The sequence below is a fragment of the Scheffersomyces xylosifermentans genome (assembly GCF_036884685.1).
Source record: "Scheffersomyces xylosifermentans strain CBS 12540 chromosome Unknown RJT20scaffold_7, whole genome shotgun sequence".
NCBI classification, from domain to species: domain Eukaryota; kingdom Fungi; phylum Ascomycota; class Pichiomycetes; order Serinales; family Debaryomycetaceae; genus Scheffersomyces; species Scheffersomyces xylosifermentans.
The window spans coordinates 1,446,844-1,464,651 of record NW_027042945.1 but is presented as its reverse complement, the minus strand read 5'-3'; the positions used below and the strand labels follow the sequence as shown (position 1 = coordinate 1,464,651).

At 40.5% G+C, this 17,808-nt stretch overlaps 7 protein-coding genes across 7 annotated transcripts; 4 read left to right on the top strand and 3 right to left on the bottom strand. All coding sequences in view use genetic code 12, as the record gives it.

Annotated features, from left to right (window-relative positions):
* Positions 1-199: 199 nt before the first annotated feature.
* On the bottom strand, positions 200-540 carry RPL38 (60S ribosomal protein eL38; the record flags this gene model as incomplete). Its single annotated transcript, XM_064920511.1, has 2 exons — positions 200-430; positions 508-540. The coding sequence occupies 2 exons, from the start codon at positions 538-540 to the stop codon at positions 200-202; spliced, it is 264 nt and encodes an 87-aa protein (XP_064772756.1).
* A 1,292-nt stretch (positions 541-1,832) lies between these two features.
* Positions 1,833-3,179, bottom strand: RJT20DRAFT_60351 (mRNA splicing protein). The gene has a single exon (XM_064920933.1). The coding sequence runs from the start codon at positions 3,080-3,082 to the stop codon at positions 2,009-2,011; it is 1,074 nt and encodes a 357-aa protein (XP_064772755.1). The 5' UTR covers positions 3,083-3,179; the 3' UTR covers positions 1,833-2,008.
* Positions 3,180-4,793: 1,614 nt separating this feature from the next.
* RJT20DRAFT_142888 (peroxisome biogenesis protein) lies at positions 4,794-6,772 on the top strand. Its single transcript, XM_064918652.1, has one exon. The coding sequence runs from the start codon at positions 5,075-5,077 to the stop codon at positions 6,659-6,661; it is 1,587 nt and encodes a 528-aa protein (XP_064772754.1). The 5' UTR covers positions 4,794-5,074; the 3' UTR covers positions 6,662-6,772.
* Positions 6,773-7,543: 771 nt separating this feature from the next.
* On the top strand, positions 7,544-8,832 carry RJT20DRAFT_130854 (uncharacterized protein). Its single transcript, XM_064917863.1, has one exon. The coding sequence runs from the start codon at positions 7,788-7,790 to the stop codon at positions 8,703-8,705; it is 918 nt and encodes a 305-aa protein (XP_064772753.1). The 5' UTR covers positions 7,544-7,787; the 3' UTR covers positions 8,706-8,832.
* Positions 8,833-9,390: 558 nt separating this feature from the next.
* Positions 9,391-10,731, top strand: RJT20DRAFT_146641 (tRNA threonylcarbamoyladenosine dehydratase; the record flags this gene model as incomplete). The annotated part of the gene is made up of 1 exon (XM_064918874.1): positions 9,391-10,731. One exon carries the CDS (start codon positions 9,391-9,393, stop codon positions 10,729-10,731), a length of 1,341 nt encoding a protein of 446 aa, XP_064772752.1.
* Positions 10,732-12,042: 1,311 nt separating this feature from the next.
* NAT2 (Nat2p) lies at positions 12,043-13,020 on the top strand. The gene has a single exon (XM_064920932.1). The coding sequence runs from the start codon at positions 12,124-12,126 to the stop codon at positions 12,838-12,840; it is 717 nt and encodes a 238-aa protein (XP_064772751.1). The 5' UTR covers positions 12,043-12,123; the 3' UTR covers positions 12,841-13,020.
* Positions 13,021-13,386: 366 nt separating this feature from the next.
* LEU5 (coenzyme A transporter) lies at positions 13,387-15,245 on the bottom strand. Its single transcript, XM_064917862.1, has one exon. It carries the CDS (start codon positions 14,902-14,904, stop codon positions 13,624-13,626), a length of 1,281 nt encoding a protein of 426 aa, XP_064772750.1. The 5' UTR covers positions 14,905-15,245; the 3' UTR covers positions 13,387-13,623.
* Between the last annotated feature and the right edge of the window lie 2,563 nt (positions 15,246-17,808).

The following is a 17,808-nucleotide window of genomic DNA, read 5'->3' as shown; positions in this document are numbered from 1 at the left end:
GTTCGAAAGACAAAACTGTAAGGAAGAAAATAACTAATCAACCACGAGTTAAGAATACCACGCTTGAAATGAAATTGGTGAATGCAATGGATATTATTCCTTAGTCCAAATAAACGGATAATCTAATACGGGCTTCCTAGATTATTCAAAATATATCATTAACATCAAGATTGATTTATATCATATATTGGCGACTTGCTTACAAGTTCTTGATCTCCAAGGTTGGTGGCAAGGATTGTTGCAACTTCTTGGCCTTAGAAGCGTCGTTGACAACCAAGGTGTATTGGTATCTGGAACCTCTGACCTTGAACTTGGTTTGCTTGAACTTCTTACCGTTGGCGTTGATCTTCTTGTTGACCTTGACAACAGCAGACTTGATGTCAGCTCTTCTAGCTAATTCGACGAATTCCTTGATGTCCTTGATTTCTTTCTATAGATGAGTTAGTATACTGTGTTTTGGTATTTAGGTGTTGATGGGGATTGAATTTGATGGGTACAGGTTAAGACTGAACTTTCCTGAGCATTTCTATTAGGGAACATTGTAACTAGGAACTTTATGGGTCAAAGGTCTATTTCAAACCTTCTCGTTTCTTCATATTTTCTGGATTACTTATATTGTTCTCTCCTATGCTTCTTATTCTACAAGCTCCTGAAAGACATAGATTATGGCACTTGCACTTATCACTTTCTCCGTATTTTTCGCTATTGCGTCGTTTTGGGTTCCCTTTCTCTCTCTCTTCGCCTTTCACCCTCCTCTTTTTCTTATTTAAACAGAAATGTACCTGCTCCCTTAAATTGTCCTTCCATCACACCGTTTCTACATTCTCCCGTCTTTACATACAGCCATTTTTGATAATATGTGTTAATGATATGGGTATTACAACAACGGTATCGCTAACGGATTTTTTTTAGTTTTTTCAAAGTCTATGAAATTTTCGCTTTGTTAGTGAAAAATGAGAAGCGCTCCTGTATTTTGGAGAGGCCCAGTGAGGGTAGTAGAAGCTCATGAGGTATTAGGGTTGGTGCCCTTGTTCTAAGGAAGTATCACGTGTGTTGGATTTACATTATATAACTAGTTATAGTTGTAGTATAGTACAGTATTACTGTATTAGTTAGATAGAGTGCTGCGATATATATATATCTATATATATAAGATGTTTATGTATAACTGTATAACTTCACATATATTTGTAGATAGTTTAGTATAGTATAGTATAGTATAACTGTATTTTATGTAGATACAGAATTATATAGAGTGCTATGGTATATCTATATATCATCATATATATATATAACAAGTTATACTTGTAGATAGTACAGTGCAAAATTACCGAATGATTATATGGTGTGCACTACTATTATATTTATTATGTATAATATATTATGTATATATCTATCTATCTATATTGAATTGTTCGAATTGTTAATCTTGAATGCAGTTATAAACCTCATATAGTTGCTATATATTTAGCTATATTTACATTGCATTATGCCAGTATTATGAGCTATGTTGCGGATTGCAGCCAATGCTGCAAAAGTGGTTTAGGACTATAGGGATAAAGTCAAAGAACAAGTGGATGCAAAGTACTGGTGAGAGGTGATAGAAGAAGGTAGAAGAGGTAATGCAAGTCAAGAATAGTCCAGACACTCCTTTCATTCATGGAACAAGCACACAATAGTGTGATGAAGTGGGAATTTGGCATCTATACAATTGTTTTTAATTCAACACATCATTGAACTGTTGTATTGAGTAATATGATCAATAGCCTCTACTACGCAATCATACCAATCCTTTGATCTTTATACTTAAGAAAACATTATATGTTAATGATTATTACCCTCCTCTGCAGACTTCGTGTCTCTTGAGGAAGATTAAATGCTATGGAATATCAATTCGTGTGATAATGCCCTGGTAAAATACCTGTTTTGAGGAAGAATTTAATACCACAGGAATCTCATCCATTCATATATTAGGATGACTTTGTCTATATATCCCCCATAATTACTCCTACGATCTCTCCTTCTCGCAGATTTTCTCACTTGCAGTGATTATTCTCTTTATTCCCGTTATCCATCTTCTTGTTTTATCGTCTATCATGATATTAGCAGCCTTGTTCACACCAGTGATCTTCAGGGCTGCGCTTCTTGCATGAATACCAACGTTTTGCACACCTATCGGCCATGCTACGTTTCCTATGCTGAGCTTCATATAACTCTCGTTGGCTTTTCGGAACTCGTGGTTCTGAATATGATATATGATAGTCGTTAACGATGTCAACATATCATCGCTGAGCTTCTGGGACCTCAATTTATATAGTAGCTTAACTAAATCTCTCTTGGTTTCATGGAGAAGTCTCTTATTTGTCCTAGTTTCTGATTCGTTTTCCTGTGAGCTATCAATACTTGAAGAGTAGTTAATATGGTCTTCCCAATTTCTTATCAAGTCTTTGATGCATACTCTTAAGATGATGTAAAGAGTATCTTTGTTTCGTTCAATTTCTGTGATATAATCCAAATTAATCTTCTTCTTGGCTGGATCTTTTGTTGCCATTGCCTCTTTATCTATTATATCTTTGTATTTTTCATTCTTTGCCTTCTGGCGCATGAGATACTGGATCTTTTTAATCTTCTCAAGGCGAGTTAGATTTGGATCTTTATCCCATTCGTTGAATTCGTGGAGTTTCTGGTTCAACTGGTCGTCAGAAATGGAATTTAACAAATCAGAATCTTCTTTGCTGTGCCTTATTCGAGAATTTTGCCGACTGTCATAATCATCAACTTTTTCATTTTCGTCATCTTGCCCTTTTAATGGGACATCAATAGCGACTTTCTGGGTAGAAGAAGCAGCTGAGTCGTCATCTGGCTGACTATTTAAACCGATATTATCACTCTCCAGGACTTCTTTCCCGCTTACTGAAGATTTCACGTCTTCTACTTCTATGACATTGCTATTGTGATCTTTCCCGGATTCGGTTTCCTTAATGCCAGACCTTTTCTTTGACTTCTTTAGAGATTTCCTAGACAGAAGCGCCTGTTTTCGTTTCTTATTGATCTCATTTGAGAGCACGCTGGAAAAGTCCATTACCTACGATCTTTTCCCAAGATATCCAGGTACCAGTATCTACGAATTTACTTATTTTGCGGCCAAACGGTTAAAACGTGGTTATGTAGGAAAGAAAGACTTGAGCCGGTGGGGCACAAACCCGATTTTTCAGATGTATTTTCTTTCCCCACAAATTTTTCACTCGGTGTCACAAGAAGAGAGATGAGAGAGAGATTAGAGTTCATGTGAGATGGAGTGGATGAGTGAGATGAGTGGGATGAGTAAGAAGAAATGGCGAGGGAAAATGGAGGAAGAGCGAGGTATACTAGGCGAGATAAACATGGTGAGGTAAACATGGCAAGGTAAACATGGCAAGGTATACATGGCCATGAATAGCGAGGCAATAACCGCAAGGAATATGGAGGAGTTGGTAAATAATGTAGAAGTAAATATGGAGAATTGGCCAGCTAATGTTGATGTCAATGGACCTAGAGAATATAGAGAAATAATAAATAGAAGCATGTGGGACCGAGCCGAGATCAGGGGGAGGGGTCGGGGTAAGATTTCGAGGTTGAGGTTTGAGATATAATCTTTTTGGTAAGGTAAGAGGAGGAAGTGAAGATGTTTGAAGAGAGAGTGAGAGAGAGAGGGAGGGAGGTCAAGGGTGGTGTTATTGAAAGAAATTTGATATTAGGAGAGGTAGGGTAATGCAACAGTATTACTTGCATTGGCTTCTTCATTGTTAAATATATATATATATATACTACATATTCCATATATACTCCAAACTACATACTCCACACTACTCAGATCAAATTTGTTTATACACTGGGGTCTTGATGTGGTCTTACTTCGTTTAGCGTCTCTAGCTCTGTTGCTCTCTCCCTCTCTAGCACTCTGGCTCTCTTAGCGAGAATAATTTGTCAGTGTAGTGTAAAAAAAAGTTTTATCAGTAAATGCTTGGGGTATGAAAAATTGAATGCTTCCAACGACAATTCAATGACTTCAAGAAAGATTCTGAAATTGGAATTGGTATAGTAAAAAAATCACAAATCTTAAACTAAGAGACGTACCCTCCCCCTCCCCTCCCCAACTTCTTCTCGATCTGATGCCCCACTATAATCTCGATCTCTTGATTCCTGATTCTCTTTGTCCCCATGAATTATCGGTCTAATTATACCCCATTCATATGCAAATGTTAAGAAAATGTGTCTCGGTAACACAACCACCACCATTGAATTTTTTTCTGACGCGCGCTAGCCGTTACTGAGAGGATGTCCCTACGAGCCCTAGCCAGTTAATAAAGAAAAAAACAGGGTCTCTTACCACTGAAAAAAACGACCCTCCCATGACGACCAAGTAGTCCAGTACAACGCCATTGATTCACCATTTCTTGACTCTTGGCTCTATTAATCCACTATAATGGGGTTCGACTTCTCAACTCATTCCTCTGAAGCATATGCAACTCCCAATTTCCATCTCATTGTTTTCTGTAGTTCATGTCTCGATACCATGTCACCTCATTTCTTTACTCTGGTTGCTCTTAGCACATACTCTGACAAAACCTCGCTAAGAGCTCACAATAACCTCACAAAAAACTCACAAAAAAACTCACAACACCACCTTTAAAGCCTCGTACCGTACAACACCTTTCTCTCTATTGTACCGCGAGACCCGTCCCTCACACCACCATTTTTCCTTACTTTCCCTCCCCATTGTTCCCATTTCCCACCACCACCATTCCATTTCCCCACCGTTTCCTCGCAAATTCGTCGCTACACCGAAAAAAACTCCCCAAAGTTCATTTCTTTCACGAGAGTTCATCATTGCTAACAAGGGGCCAATCGGTGTGTGGCGTATCATTCAACTGTTAGAGCCTGTTTGTCGTGTGTAGGTAGCTGTGTATATCGGAGCGTTTATTGCCAACGGGTTTTTGCAGTGTCCCGAATCCATTTGTCCACCTTTTAGTGACAATTCTTAGTGTCTTCAGTGAGTGTCATTTATTGCCAGTAACAATACCATTGCTTGACAATGCCACAACCTCCAGGTTCTGGTTCAACGGCGGTTCCATTGGACAAGATCTCTCCGGATTCAACGTTCAACGATACCGTGGATGATATAAACGAAGAAGACACCTCCGAATTGAGGGCCCAGTTCGCTCATCCGGCCAAGATCTCGTCCAACGAGGTCAATACGAAACCACAGACTTCGCCTTTGTTATCATCAACTCCACCGACGGTTGCCAAGGCGCTTATAAAGGCATATCCTTATCTACTCATCATCAATAAGCTACTTTCAGTGGCAACTTGGACTAATGACGACTATTGGATAAATGTGGTGATCATCAGTGTATATTCGTTGGTGATCTTATACTTTGAAAGTCTCATTGTATGGTTTGGACATATCATCATAGTAGGAATCATTACTATGTATGCATTCTTGAACAATCGCATAGTAGAAGAAACCAATCTTCATCCAACTTTGGATGACGTTGTTCAGGCATTAACCGCCACATGTATCAAGGCAGATATGTTGTTGAACCCAATCACTTCGTTGTCATTGACGGCATATGACATCAAGAGACTTCTCTTCACGACAATTTTCTTAACACCAATCTACTTGATTGTTACTTTCCTTCTCATCAAGCCTCGTGTGATAATCTTGATCTCGGGTATATTTGTTCTTACGTACCACTCGTCATATTCTCGAGTCACAAGAACTATTATCTGGAAAATCAAGTTGGCCAGATTATTGGTGTTCTATCTTACTGGTTTGGACTTCCTGCAAGCCAAGAACTCGTCTCTTTTTGCTGCTGCATTTGCTAAGGTCCAAAAGAACTCAGGACTCGACTCGAAATCCAGTGGTACTAATAAGCCAGTGAGATTCACATACGTGATCTACGAGAACCAGAGAAGATGGTTGGGTATCGGTTGGACTTCTAACCTCTTGTCGTACGAGAGAACTCCATGGACTGATGAGTTCCTCAACGAGAGTTCGAGCATTGAAACGTTCAAGTTACCGAACACTAGCGACGAAAACAACCCATATGAATCATCAAGCAAGATCAGCGGGGCTACTTGGAGATGGGTCGACAAGACATGGAGATTGGACTCGACTAATGATGGAGCTATCACCTTGCCAAACTCAAAGAGATCCAAGACAACTGCAAACCCAACTAGTGACGAGGGTTTTATCTACTATGATAATACATGGAAGAAGCCTAGTGTGGAAGACTCCTATTCCAAGTACACTAGAAGAAGAAGATGGATTAGAACTGCTGAGTTGGTATTCAATGACAATGCTGCACCAGGCACCGGAGCTGACACTCCTGCTGAATCTGTTATTAACGAAGGAATCTCTACAAGTACTACTTCTGCATCTACTACGAAGAACGAGGATCTCGATAGTCCAAAGAAAAGAAAGAGTTTGAGATTCGCAGATACGCTTGAAGAACACGATGAGGAGATTGACCCATTAAAGAAGAAGCCACTTTTGGATCAGATATTATCGGAGGATGAGGAGGACGAGGAGGTCATACATGCCACTTCCACTGGTTTGGGCGGCGGTGACATTGCAAGTCCTACACTTGACGCCGTGGTGGATAAGAAGAATGATTAGAGGTTGCATAATTGTTGGCCACACAGTTTCCTTATATTATATTTTGTTATTATTGTTTGTTTTTAGTTCATAGGTATTTCGATTTCACTAATGATAATAGCTCTTTGAAAATGAAATGTTGTAGTGGAGTTAGAGTATGTTAAAGAGATGAATGAGCTTCCTAACGGAAATTTACCCAGTATTCGTCATGAAGTATTCCAAAGAAAACAAAAATAGAACCATGTCTATTTCCTATTAGAGAACACCCACCAACATTAGAACTATTGGTTCATACATTCCCCATACAAAATGACTTAACCTCGTATTTATCCTCCACCATTTACTCTACTACCGCTTCTAGATGAACAAACGGAATTGGTATCTACCGAATTTCTGCCTTTATACTGGCGGACTCCCGACGAGGTCGGGCTTTTCCGTGGCTGCAAAATGCTTATTGTAGAATCTTCCACCGGCCCTCCGTATGATATATTATTAAGGAAGGTGGGGGAGACCAAAGCCCGTCATAATAGATTAGCACCTGTATAATGAGGATTGACTTGACAGAGTGACAGAAATAAGGCACACCACCAGATAGTACCGATTTTTTGAATGTATTTTATTTGAACGGATTGTTGATATGTACTCGTTCCCGCCATGTCATATTGCCCGACCACTCAACTCCATTCATTTTCATTATGAAGACTACCCCCTCTTCATCCTCATCCAATCCATATCTACTCTACAGCACAAACACAATCCATGGAGTTTGCCGAACCCTCCTTAATTATGGCAGTCGCATATTGCGAAAAATAAAAATTGCCTGATCTCACTATCGGGAAGTTCCGAAGCAGATTATTTTTTCTGATAAGAGATTGTGAAAGTCGGGATCTTCGTGAGTAGAAGTGATGTAATAGAAGTATATAAGAAGTGGTAATTCCTGGTATTTTAGGAGGTAATAGATATGAGAAAGTAACCAGCGAGCTAGGTTTCTATATAGACTAGTTCCAGAGAAAATTGAGTGAATTTTCGACTAATACGTTGGAATATTAGAGCAAGTGCCGTGCGTATTTCCTCTTCCTCTTCGTCATTCTCCCCCCACAATATCGATTATTGGTAGTATATCTTGTTAATAGCACAAATTAGAGCAATGTCCGAGTTGATCGCTTCGTCGTACGGAAAGGCTAACGTCAAGTTCTTGAAAGTCAAGAAAAACCCTCAAAACCCTGAAGAACAGGAGATCTTGGAAGCCAATGTCCAATGCTTGCTAAAGGGAGCATTTGATGTCTCCTATACCAAGGCTGATAACTCTCCAATTGTCCCAACAGATACTGTGAAGAATACCATCTTGATCGAGGCTAAGAACACGGACGTGTGGCCAATTGAAAGGTTTGCAGCACATTTAGCCAAGCACTTCACTTCGAAGTACTCCCATATTTCTGCCATTGAAATCAACATCGTCCAATCAAGATGGATCAAATACCCATTGAAGAACGGTAAATTACATGCACATTCATTCAGACATGACGGGCCAGAAACAAGAAGAACCTTCTTGACTTACGAAAAGGCCAGCAAGAAGTTGACTATTAAGTCTTCCATTAAAGATTTGACTGTTTTGAAGTCTACTGGATCTATGTTCTACGGATACAATGTATGTGACTACACAACCTTGCAACCTACCACCGATAGAATTCTTTCTACTGATGTGTTTGCATCGTGGACTTTCGATCCAAAATTTGTTCCAACTTTGGACTCTGTATTTACCAAAGCTGATGAGGGTTTGTTTGACACTACTTATGAAAAGGCCAGAGCCACTACTTTGGAGTTATTTGCTTTAGAGCAATCGGCATCTGTCCAGGCCACCATGTACAACATGTCTCACAGTATTTTGGAGCAAGTTCCTGAGTTGTTGACCGTTGACTACGAGTTGCCAAACAAGCATTATATTTTGTTCAATTTGGAATGGAAGGGTATCAAAGATAACAAGGAGTTGTTCTACCCATCGCCAGATCCTAATGGTTTGATTAGATCTACTGTGGGAAGAAAGTCTGGTTCTGCGAAATTATGATGAAACATATGATGAATAAAACATAAAATATATGAAGTTACTTAAATGCATAAAGACGTAGTATTACCTGAAGTTGATCACTTTGTTTATACAAAATGAAAATATTAATGTTGTTATATATTTTAAGCCATTGGCCCCTGTCGCCTAATATCTAAAATATATCTCAAAAAGACAATTTACCTTCTCTGGGAGTCCCTGGCTACTTCAGCACAGCAACTTCTTTTTATAACATTTCAATATCTTCTCTGGAAGTCACTGGCTTTCAATTGCCAAGCTAAGTACATTACCTAACATAAGTCTTATACAACACCCATTACTCATAATACAACATATAACATAACCACCATACCATACATATATGCAATTAACTCTACATATAACCACCCATTAAAGGACTCAAATTTTCACCATTTTTTTAGCTTTTTTCCCCCATATCTAATCCACAAATCTTACCCATTCCAAATCCCTTACCATACCCCTTACCATACCTCTTACCATACTCTTACCATGACCCCCCAGAACAACACTCCCCCCTCCCACAGAAAATAAAAAAGGGTGCAAAAAAATGTCATTGTGTGGCACTGCACACAGACAGCATCTCTTCTCCATACAAAAAAATTTATTGGAAGTTGCAAAGAACCTATTTGGTGAAATGTTTTCTGGGGTAGAGATTAGTGGTTATAGAATGTCTTTGAGTCATGGAAACAGTGTGTGGCTTGCCGTATTTGCCACGGCGGCAATTACTGCCGGTTTGGTAGAGGGTTACCACAGATATACCGAAAAAGTCTCGGGTTCTTCTTCTCCCAGGGCAAGAAAAGAGAAGAAGTCTTTCACCACGGTGGAAACTAACACACAATACTCCGAGGAGTTGATTCAGGAGCAGTTGGCACGTAATTACGCCTTCTTGTCGGAAACGGGTATGATGGAAGTCAGAAACCAGCGTGTAGTAGTCGTTGGAGCTGGTGGTGTTGGGTCCTGGGTTGCTACGATGTTAGCCAGATCAGGTGTTGGCCACATAAGAATCATTGATTTCGATCAAGTCAGCTTGAGTTCGTTGAATAGACACGCTGTGGCGAACTTGAGAGACGTCGGAACTTCTAAGGTAGAATGCTTGAGAAACCATTTGTTGCAAATCGCTCCTTGGATCCACATAGATGTGAAGAACCAATTGTGGAACCTCGAAAGTTCTGAAGAGTTGATTTACGGAGACAATTTCCAACCAACGTATGTAGTAGATTGCATTGACAATATCGACACCAAGGTCGACTTATTGACCTACTGTTACGAAAACAAATTGCAAGTCATTTCATCAGGTGGTGCTGCTTGTAAGTCTGATCCAACAAGAATCAATATTAGTGATATTTCGAAGACAGAGGAAGATCCCCTTTCGAGATCAGTTCGTGTCAGATTGAAGAAGAGAGGCATTTTGACCAACATCCCAGTGGTTTTCTCCGCAGAGAAGCCGGATCCAAAGAAGGCACAACTCTTGCCTTTGGCCGATGCAGAAATTGAAAAGGGAGAAGTAGATCAACTATCTGCCTTGAAGAACTTCAGAGTCAGAATCTTACCAGTTTTGGGAACCATGCCAGGTATGTTTGGTCTCACTATTGCCACTTATATCATCACTTCGATTGCCGGTTATCCTATTGAGCCAATCGAGGGTAAGAACAGATACAAGATGTACGATGGAATTCTCCAAAGTTTGGCTGGCCAGCAATCTCGTATTGGAAAGGACGACCAAAGAGTCCCTATTGCATTGAACGATATTCCATACATTTTGGAGGAAGTTTATCATGGAAAATCCCCAATTTCAAACTTTTCTACTAGATTGACAATGTCCAGATGGGATCCAACCCAAGAGTTATCTTTCCAAAATATTGTCGTTATGACAAAGGAAGAGCAAAAGGCACACGAAGAGAGAGTCTTGAAGGGAGGAGAGAAGTTGGAAGATGTTTATTCAGAGGAAGTTATCAACAGAGTTAGGGAAAGGTTTGGAGAAGAGAAGTACTATTCCCAATTTCATTAGTTAGCATAAGAAGCACATTTGTATATAACCAATGTATAATAGGATTTGACACATAGTGCACTGTTTCTTATAGTAAATTCTCCATTGATGTAAGGAAGCATATCCAATGTCCAAACTTCGTCTGTTTAAGATGTTATCTTCAGCTTATCGTTTGCTTTGAGGGTTTTATATATCCCTACATAAGTGCCAAGCGATCCCTTTAATTATGGCCCAATCGTAATGAGACGAGATGAAACATAAATTTATAAGTATGTTATTTGCTCTTTCTCTTGTGGAGACCTGACTTTGTTTGTGATAATATAGTTCTTTAGAATAAAGCTTTTGTATATTGGTTCAATTGCTTGTCTTCCATTTACTCAAATCTTTTCCATCCACCACTCCTATTTGGTTTGATACTTCTTTACTGATCAACCTAATTTCTTCCCCTCCCAAATTGAGTCCCAATAATATTGATTTATCAGCCTATCCTCCCATTCCTCATCCACAATTGGGAAACCCTTACCTTCATTCCATCCTCATCTTCATCGTGAATCATATTCCCTAGATCACCACCCATCGCTTATACTACATTCGTCTCGATCTCCCTCCACTACCCTATCAACAACATAACTTCCATGGATGTACCTATCCAATGCTCATCGCCTACACCACCCTGTCTCCCCCTTCTGAAGCCACCAGCACTCACACCATCAGTTCTTTTGAGCTTTTACAACACCCACCGCTTTAACAACACCCACCTCTTTTGCACCCAAAAATCCAGCCGACTCTCTCCACCGACTCCCTCCAACACCGGTGCTGTATCCCTATTTTCCTACTACTTCTTCCTATTCTGTTCCATTTCCAACTCCTTGTGGATTTCCTCGACTCCACCTCCACCTTTCACCTTCATATTCCATCCCCAACTCGTCCGTCACAACTCATAGCGCCTCATTTTGCATCCATTCATCCATCCCTACATATAGCATTATCGGTACCTTGGAACCCATGCCACCACCATAACACCCGATGTCATAACCACGTAATCCGATTCTAAACGCCATTTCTTCGGATACATACTACCCCCAGCCGTCCACTCAGTGACTCCCATCCTCATCCCCATCTCTTTCCCCGATCTCTTCCCCCATCTCTTTCCCCCATTTCTTCCCATTTCTTCCCACCATCTCCTCCATCTCCGTTTTGCACCCAAAGTTCCAATTCCGGCACTGTTTCTTATTTCCGAGCGTCGGCCTGAAATTTTTCACTGATCGGTTGAATGAATTGAAGAAAGCAAAGTAGTTGTTCTTCCTTGTAAGTATTGATAGGTTGATTGTAGTAAGTTGTGTGTGTGGTTGTAGTATATAGAAATACAGGTTATCAGCGAATTGTAGTTTTTGCCGCTGAAATCCGTGAAATATGTTGAGTGTTGGAGCCTTTGTTAGAGGCTCTCTTAGAGCCCAGGTGTTGCCACTGAGGATAATAACAAGAACCCCGTTAAGGAACCAAATCTCGAGACGATTCCAGTCTATAAAGGCCAATGGGTCCAAAACAATACCTCTGCCTCCACCACCGCCGCCATCCGGTAAAAAACCCACGGGAATTAAGGCTCTTGTCAAGGAATATGGGTACTCTGCCTTGGCCGTATACTTGGGGTTGACAGCTATCGATTTGCCTATATGTTACGTGGTGGTCCATTCGATGGGAAAGGACGAAATCGAGTTCTACGAGAACAAGGTCAAGCAGACGTTTGGCTACGGAACAAGCGATGAAGAATTGAGAAAGAAACAAGAAATTGATCGTATTCAAGAAAAGATTGATGCAGGTGATGAACCTGAAGAAGACACCAGCAATAGGAGTCTATTCAGAAGCCTTTTGGCCCAATTCTCATGGACGGAATTTGCTATTGCTTACGGTATTCACAAGTCGTTGATTTTCATCAGAGTTCCAATCACAGCTGCTATTACCCCAAGTATTGTAAAGCAATTGAGACTCTGGGGATTCAAGATTGGAAGCGACAAGTTGGCTACCACGGCCACATTGGCCAAGGATACGATAAAGGACTTCACTGCGTCGAGTGCCAAGTTCGGAACGAGACCAAACTCGAAGAAGAAGTGGTTCAGTTGGTTCTTTTGAGATGGTTCTTTAGAGTCAGTTGGTTCTTTGGAGTCGGTTCTTTAGAGTCAGTCGGTTCTTTAGAGTTGGTTCTTTAGAGTCAGTTGGTTCTTTAGAGTCTTTAGAGTCAGTTGGTTCCTTTACAGTGGTATGGGTATACAACAACGAATTGTAAATAGGGTATATTTGAAGAGGTCATAAAGAAAAAGAGGAAGAAAGAATGAATGAAAAGACGACAAGACGACAAGTCGAAACAAGAAGACAACAGAAGAAAGATAGCAGAATTTTGGTGTTACTCTTATTTGGTAGTTTGCTTTAATACTTAGTGTGATTCAGTCTTTTAGTTATTGATAGATAAAGTAATAAACATAGAAAAAACGACATGAAAGAACGGGACGAATCCCATGAACAGAAGATATGGTCAGATGGCACAGTATCAGCAAGACAAGTAGCACAGTATCACACCAAGAAACCCTACAAGTATCACAGTATCACCATGAAAGCCTACAAGTATCACACTATCACACTTTCACCAAGAAACCCTACAACTACCAGCAACCATGAATCAATAACGATGAATAAATATTGTAATTAAAGAAAGTATATACTAGAACTAAAAGCATTACCAACCTAGTGGTCCACATAACAATAAATAGTATAAGGAGACATCATGAGCCAAGTATCGACAAGATATATCAAGACTAATATTTACAATGCAAAAGTAACCAAACGTAATGCCCACATTTGAGCGAGCCGTCATGAACAACTGATCGAACAAGACAAGGATATGATATTCGTCTCGGGTTAGATTCCTAACACCATCTTTGTTCTCTCGTAGACATAGAAGGAGCAGGCGACCATTGGAACAACCTTTAAGTATCCAATACTCAAACCAACGAAGAAACCTCCCATTCCACTTTCTCTGAAGATCAACTTAGCAGTGGATCTGAAGGATAAGAATTGGCCCTGATTGATAGCTCCTCCAACTTGCATTCTTCTTCTGATGACTTCAAATGGATAAGCTGCGGTTTGAGAGCACAAGCCAGCCAAGCCTCCAGCCACCAATTGAGCATATGCCTTCAAAGGGGCTCTTGTGTCTCTCGAATTGATTTCCTTTCCTTGACTTTTCACGATGTTCTTCTTTGCATCAGCAGAAGCCTTGGTCTCGTTCACTGTGTATTTTGCAAGCACGCTGGATCTGAAGATATCATGGATCAAATCGTGAGTATAAAATGATACTCCAGCATATGGAATCATCCCCAATATCGTAGGAGCAAACCCTCTATAAAAATTCGAGATTGCCACAAACGAAGGAGGAAGCTTTTCTCTCAGATATTTTAACCATGCTGGATCATTGACTCTGTGTGGAGGCTTCTCGTGGAAGATGGTCTGGATACTGGAGAGAAGTCTTCCTCTACGATGGCTCATGTAATACTGGTGCTCCGGATGCGCTGCCAAATGCTGCAAATTCCTTGTTTCGAAGGCCATTCTCACACGAACAAGGTCTAGTGGGTATGTGAAGAATACCGAAGCAAGTCCCGAGAGCGAACCTGCCATGAATCTACGAGCTGCGGTCTCGTAGTTGTCGTTGGGGATGAGAAGCGTCCTTATTTGTTCATATGCTACGAATTTGATGGAAGCGTAGGGGAAGATACGAAGCAACGTCACTGAATGACCTTGATATAACCCCCAGAAGCCATCGTTTATCCAGATTCTTCTTCCTGCGCTAAAAAGACCGGAGAATCTTCCTCTGTACTTCAAGAATTCCGGATTCGATGTCTGAAAAAGAATCTTAATACGGTCCAATGGCGCTATAAGTGTTTTGGCAGCACTTCCTGCGAAGCCTCCTGCGATTCCGGACCTTACCACATATTCTAGCGACTGTTTGTCTATAACTTTTACGTATTCTAACGGCGTTGACTGGTCGTTACAAGTGGTTGGAGGATCGGTAGTTTTCACCAGGAAATAGGGGTTTCTGATGGATGCGTTGGAATTTGACGAGTCCACTGTCGGTATGGATTCGTTTTGGATGCTTTTGGGGGATGCTGTGGTTGAAGACGGAAGCGTCATTCGATTTTCGGGCATTTAAGGCTGTGATGGATGATTGCTTGGGGTGTTTTTTTTGGTGGAAAGAGTGGAATTTTCGGGATTTTATTGGATGAGGAGAGAGCCCTTGATTTTCTGGTTCTTTTGGTGGTATTTTCAGTGGATTTTGATGAGTTTCAGCTATGAAAGTAGGGGCTTTTGGTGCCTTTCAACGGTGTCTTTTGGAACAGTTTAAACCGGCCCAGAAAAACACGAAATGATGGCGGGACAACGACTCCGGAAGGAAACAACAGAGTTTCGGGGATGGCAGCGGATGGAGAGGAGTCCCGAGGAGGCGATTTCTTGCGACTTCAACACACAAGTTGAAGGGTATAGAGGGCTGGTAGGAGAAGAAGAATAGTAGAGAAATTGGTATGGAATTGATTTTAGTGTCTGTTTGGATGAATAGTGAGAGTGAGAGTGTGTGAGAGTGAGAGAGAGTGAGAGAGGCAGACAAAAACAGATGAAAAGAGAAGTGAGTGAGGGAGAAGTGAGGGAGAGTGGGGCACAGAGAGAAGAGAGAGAAGAGAGAGAGCAGAAAAAAGAGTGAGAGTGATGCTGTGAGTGGGGCAGAGTAGAAAGATGAAAGGAGAAAGGAGAAGAGTAAGAACGTTGTGAGAGAAGAGAGTGAGAAGAAAGGAAAAAGAGTGTCTGTGGTGTGAGAGTGTGAGACTGAAGATGACAGACTGGGGATGAAAGACTGGGAATGAAATGAAATACTGGGAGAATGATATACTTAAAGACAGAGATTGAGTGATCTGAGAGAATGAATTAAAGAGATTGAGAGAGTGAGAGAGGAGAGAGTGAGAGTGAGAGAATGACCGAAATTAAGATTGACAGACTGCTGTGGTTGAGACTGAGAGTCTGACAGAGACTTAGAGAGACTACAAAGAGACGGACAGAGATTGAGACACTGAAAGACTACGAGACTGACAATCTGACAGACTCAGACATTACAAATGAGACGTCACAAATGAAAGAACTGCGATAAAAAGGGAAGACTGCAACAAAAATTAAAAACAGTCAGAAAGCGAGAGCACTGAGAGATCAAATTGCAATTCTCTCTTCTCTTAAGAAAGAAATTGGAGGAATTGAAGTCTGACTGCTGACGGAATCATTTCTCTCTCTATTCTGTCTATGCCCTCCCTTCCCTCTCTATTCCTTCCTTTCCCTCTCCTCCCTCTACAAGTATTAACTAGCCAACAACTCCCCCAGTAAACACCTTACAGACTATCTAGGGTCATCTTCCCCATTTTTTGTCTTCTTCTGCCCAGAGAACCGTAAAAAAAAAATAATCACAAAAAAACAACATAAAAATGAGAAAAGTCTGGGGTTCGAGAGAGCATTTGCCGAGGTGTCCAATGTCTGATGTCCAATGTCTGATTTCTGGAGCTAAAAGAACAACGTTGAGACATCACTACGACAAGATAAATACCTCGAAATGTGGGGTTTTTGTGGGTTTAGTTACATAAATTTAACCCCTAGCTCCTCTCCGAGTGGTATGGGGTGGTTTTGGCGGAATTCACAGAAAAAACCACCGAATCAATGCCCTGTTGTTGTGTCATTTTGACCCCGTCATTTTCCTGGCTTTTTCTGTTCTTCTGGGCAGTGTCTGTCAGCAGTTACTTCCTTCCCGGTTGGGTACGACGCCGCAAAAACACCAGAAAATATACAATAAGACGATCTTTCAGTGGGGCAGTGGTTCCAAAAGGGCCATGGTTTATGGTGGATATTTCCGTGTGAAAGTGGATGCAAAAGAAGAAAAAACTGCTTAGATGATGTTCTAGAGGTTGATGGCGTTGTTGAAGTGGGTTTTTATCGACTCAGGTAAATCCATGGCCAAGATTCCTTCGATCTCTTACTAAAAAATGGGTGAAAATATCCCATTTCCCCATAGGAAAATGAAAGAGAGAGTTCACTTTGCTCAATTTTAGTGGAATTTTTTGTATTTATTCGGGGCCACCGTCCCTCTCAGCCTCCACGTCATCTCCTATGTATAATAACTTCACTCTCCTGATTAAAACCTACCCACAACCATCTCTTCATTCAAGCCATTTGAAAAGCACCCCAGAAATCGCAAAAAAAGAAACTCAAGACCGTTTTAAAGCGGGGCAAAAATGGGGGGCACTGAGGGACGATTCCAAAGAGTATGAGGAAAGGAAGGAAGAGAATGAAAAGAGTAAGTTTGGTGATTAGAGGAAGGGGATGTGGTTTCTATATTCATAGAGAGTGATATGGAAGTGGAAGCTGTAGACTCTCTCAAAGAAGTTATAAATTCTTAGACAGAATGGTGTGTTCTTTGTGGTAGTCTGCCTCGTGTTTATTGGATTTTTTGAGTTTTCGCAGCAAGATGGATAGAAGAAGTATGAAATGACCATTTTTATTGTTATAAATTGTAACAAATTGTTGCAAAATCGTTACAAAATCGTTGCAAATGTATTTCGAATTAAGAATTATGGATATTGGATTGTCGAATGTTTTGGATGAGGATGGAAGTTAAAAAAGAAGGGAAGATAATTCAGGAATTAGTTTAATTTTATGTCGTTCAGAGAGGTTAATACGAATCTCTTCCAAATTTAAATTATCAATAGACTTAACATTGGAAAACTTTGTAATATTAACAAGATATGAGGCATTCATTAAATTTCCAATTCGCTCTTCCTACGCTCGCTCTACATCCATATGCTTCTTTTATGTCTTTGTGATAATTGCTTACATTTATATATATATATATAACAGTCACGGCACCGGAAACCATAAACACATACAAACAAATAATCCAAGATCTGTTGCCTTTGAATCGGGCATTTGGACACGATTGTTGTTACGGACTTTCCGGATTAGTGGATTTTGAAATTTTACAATAATGAAATGGACCTTTCCTGCAAAGGGGTCGTTGCCGAA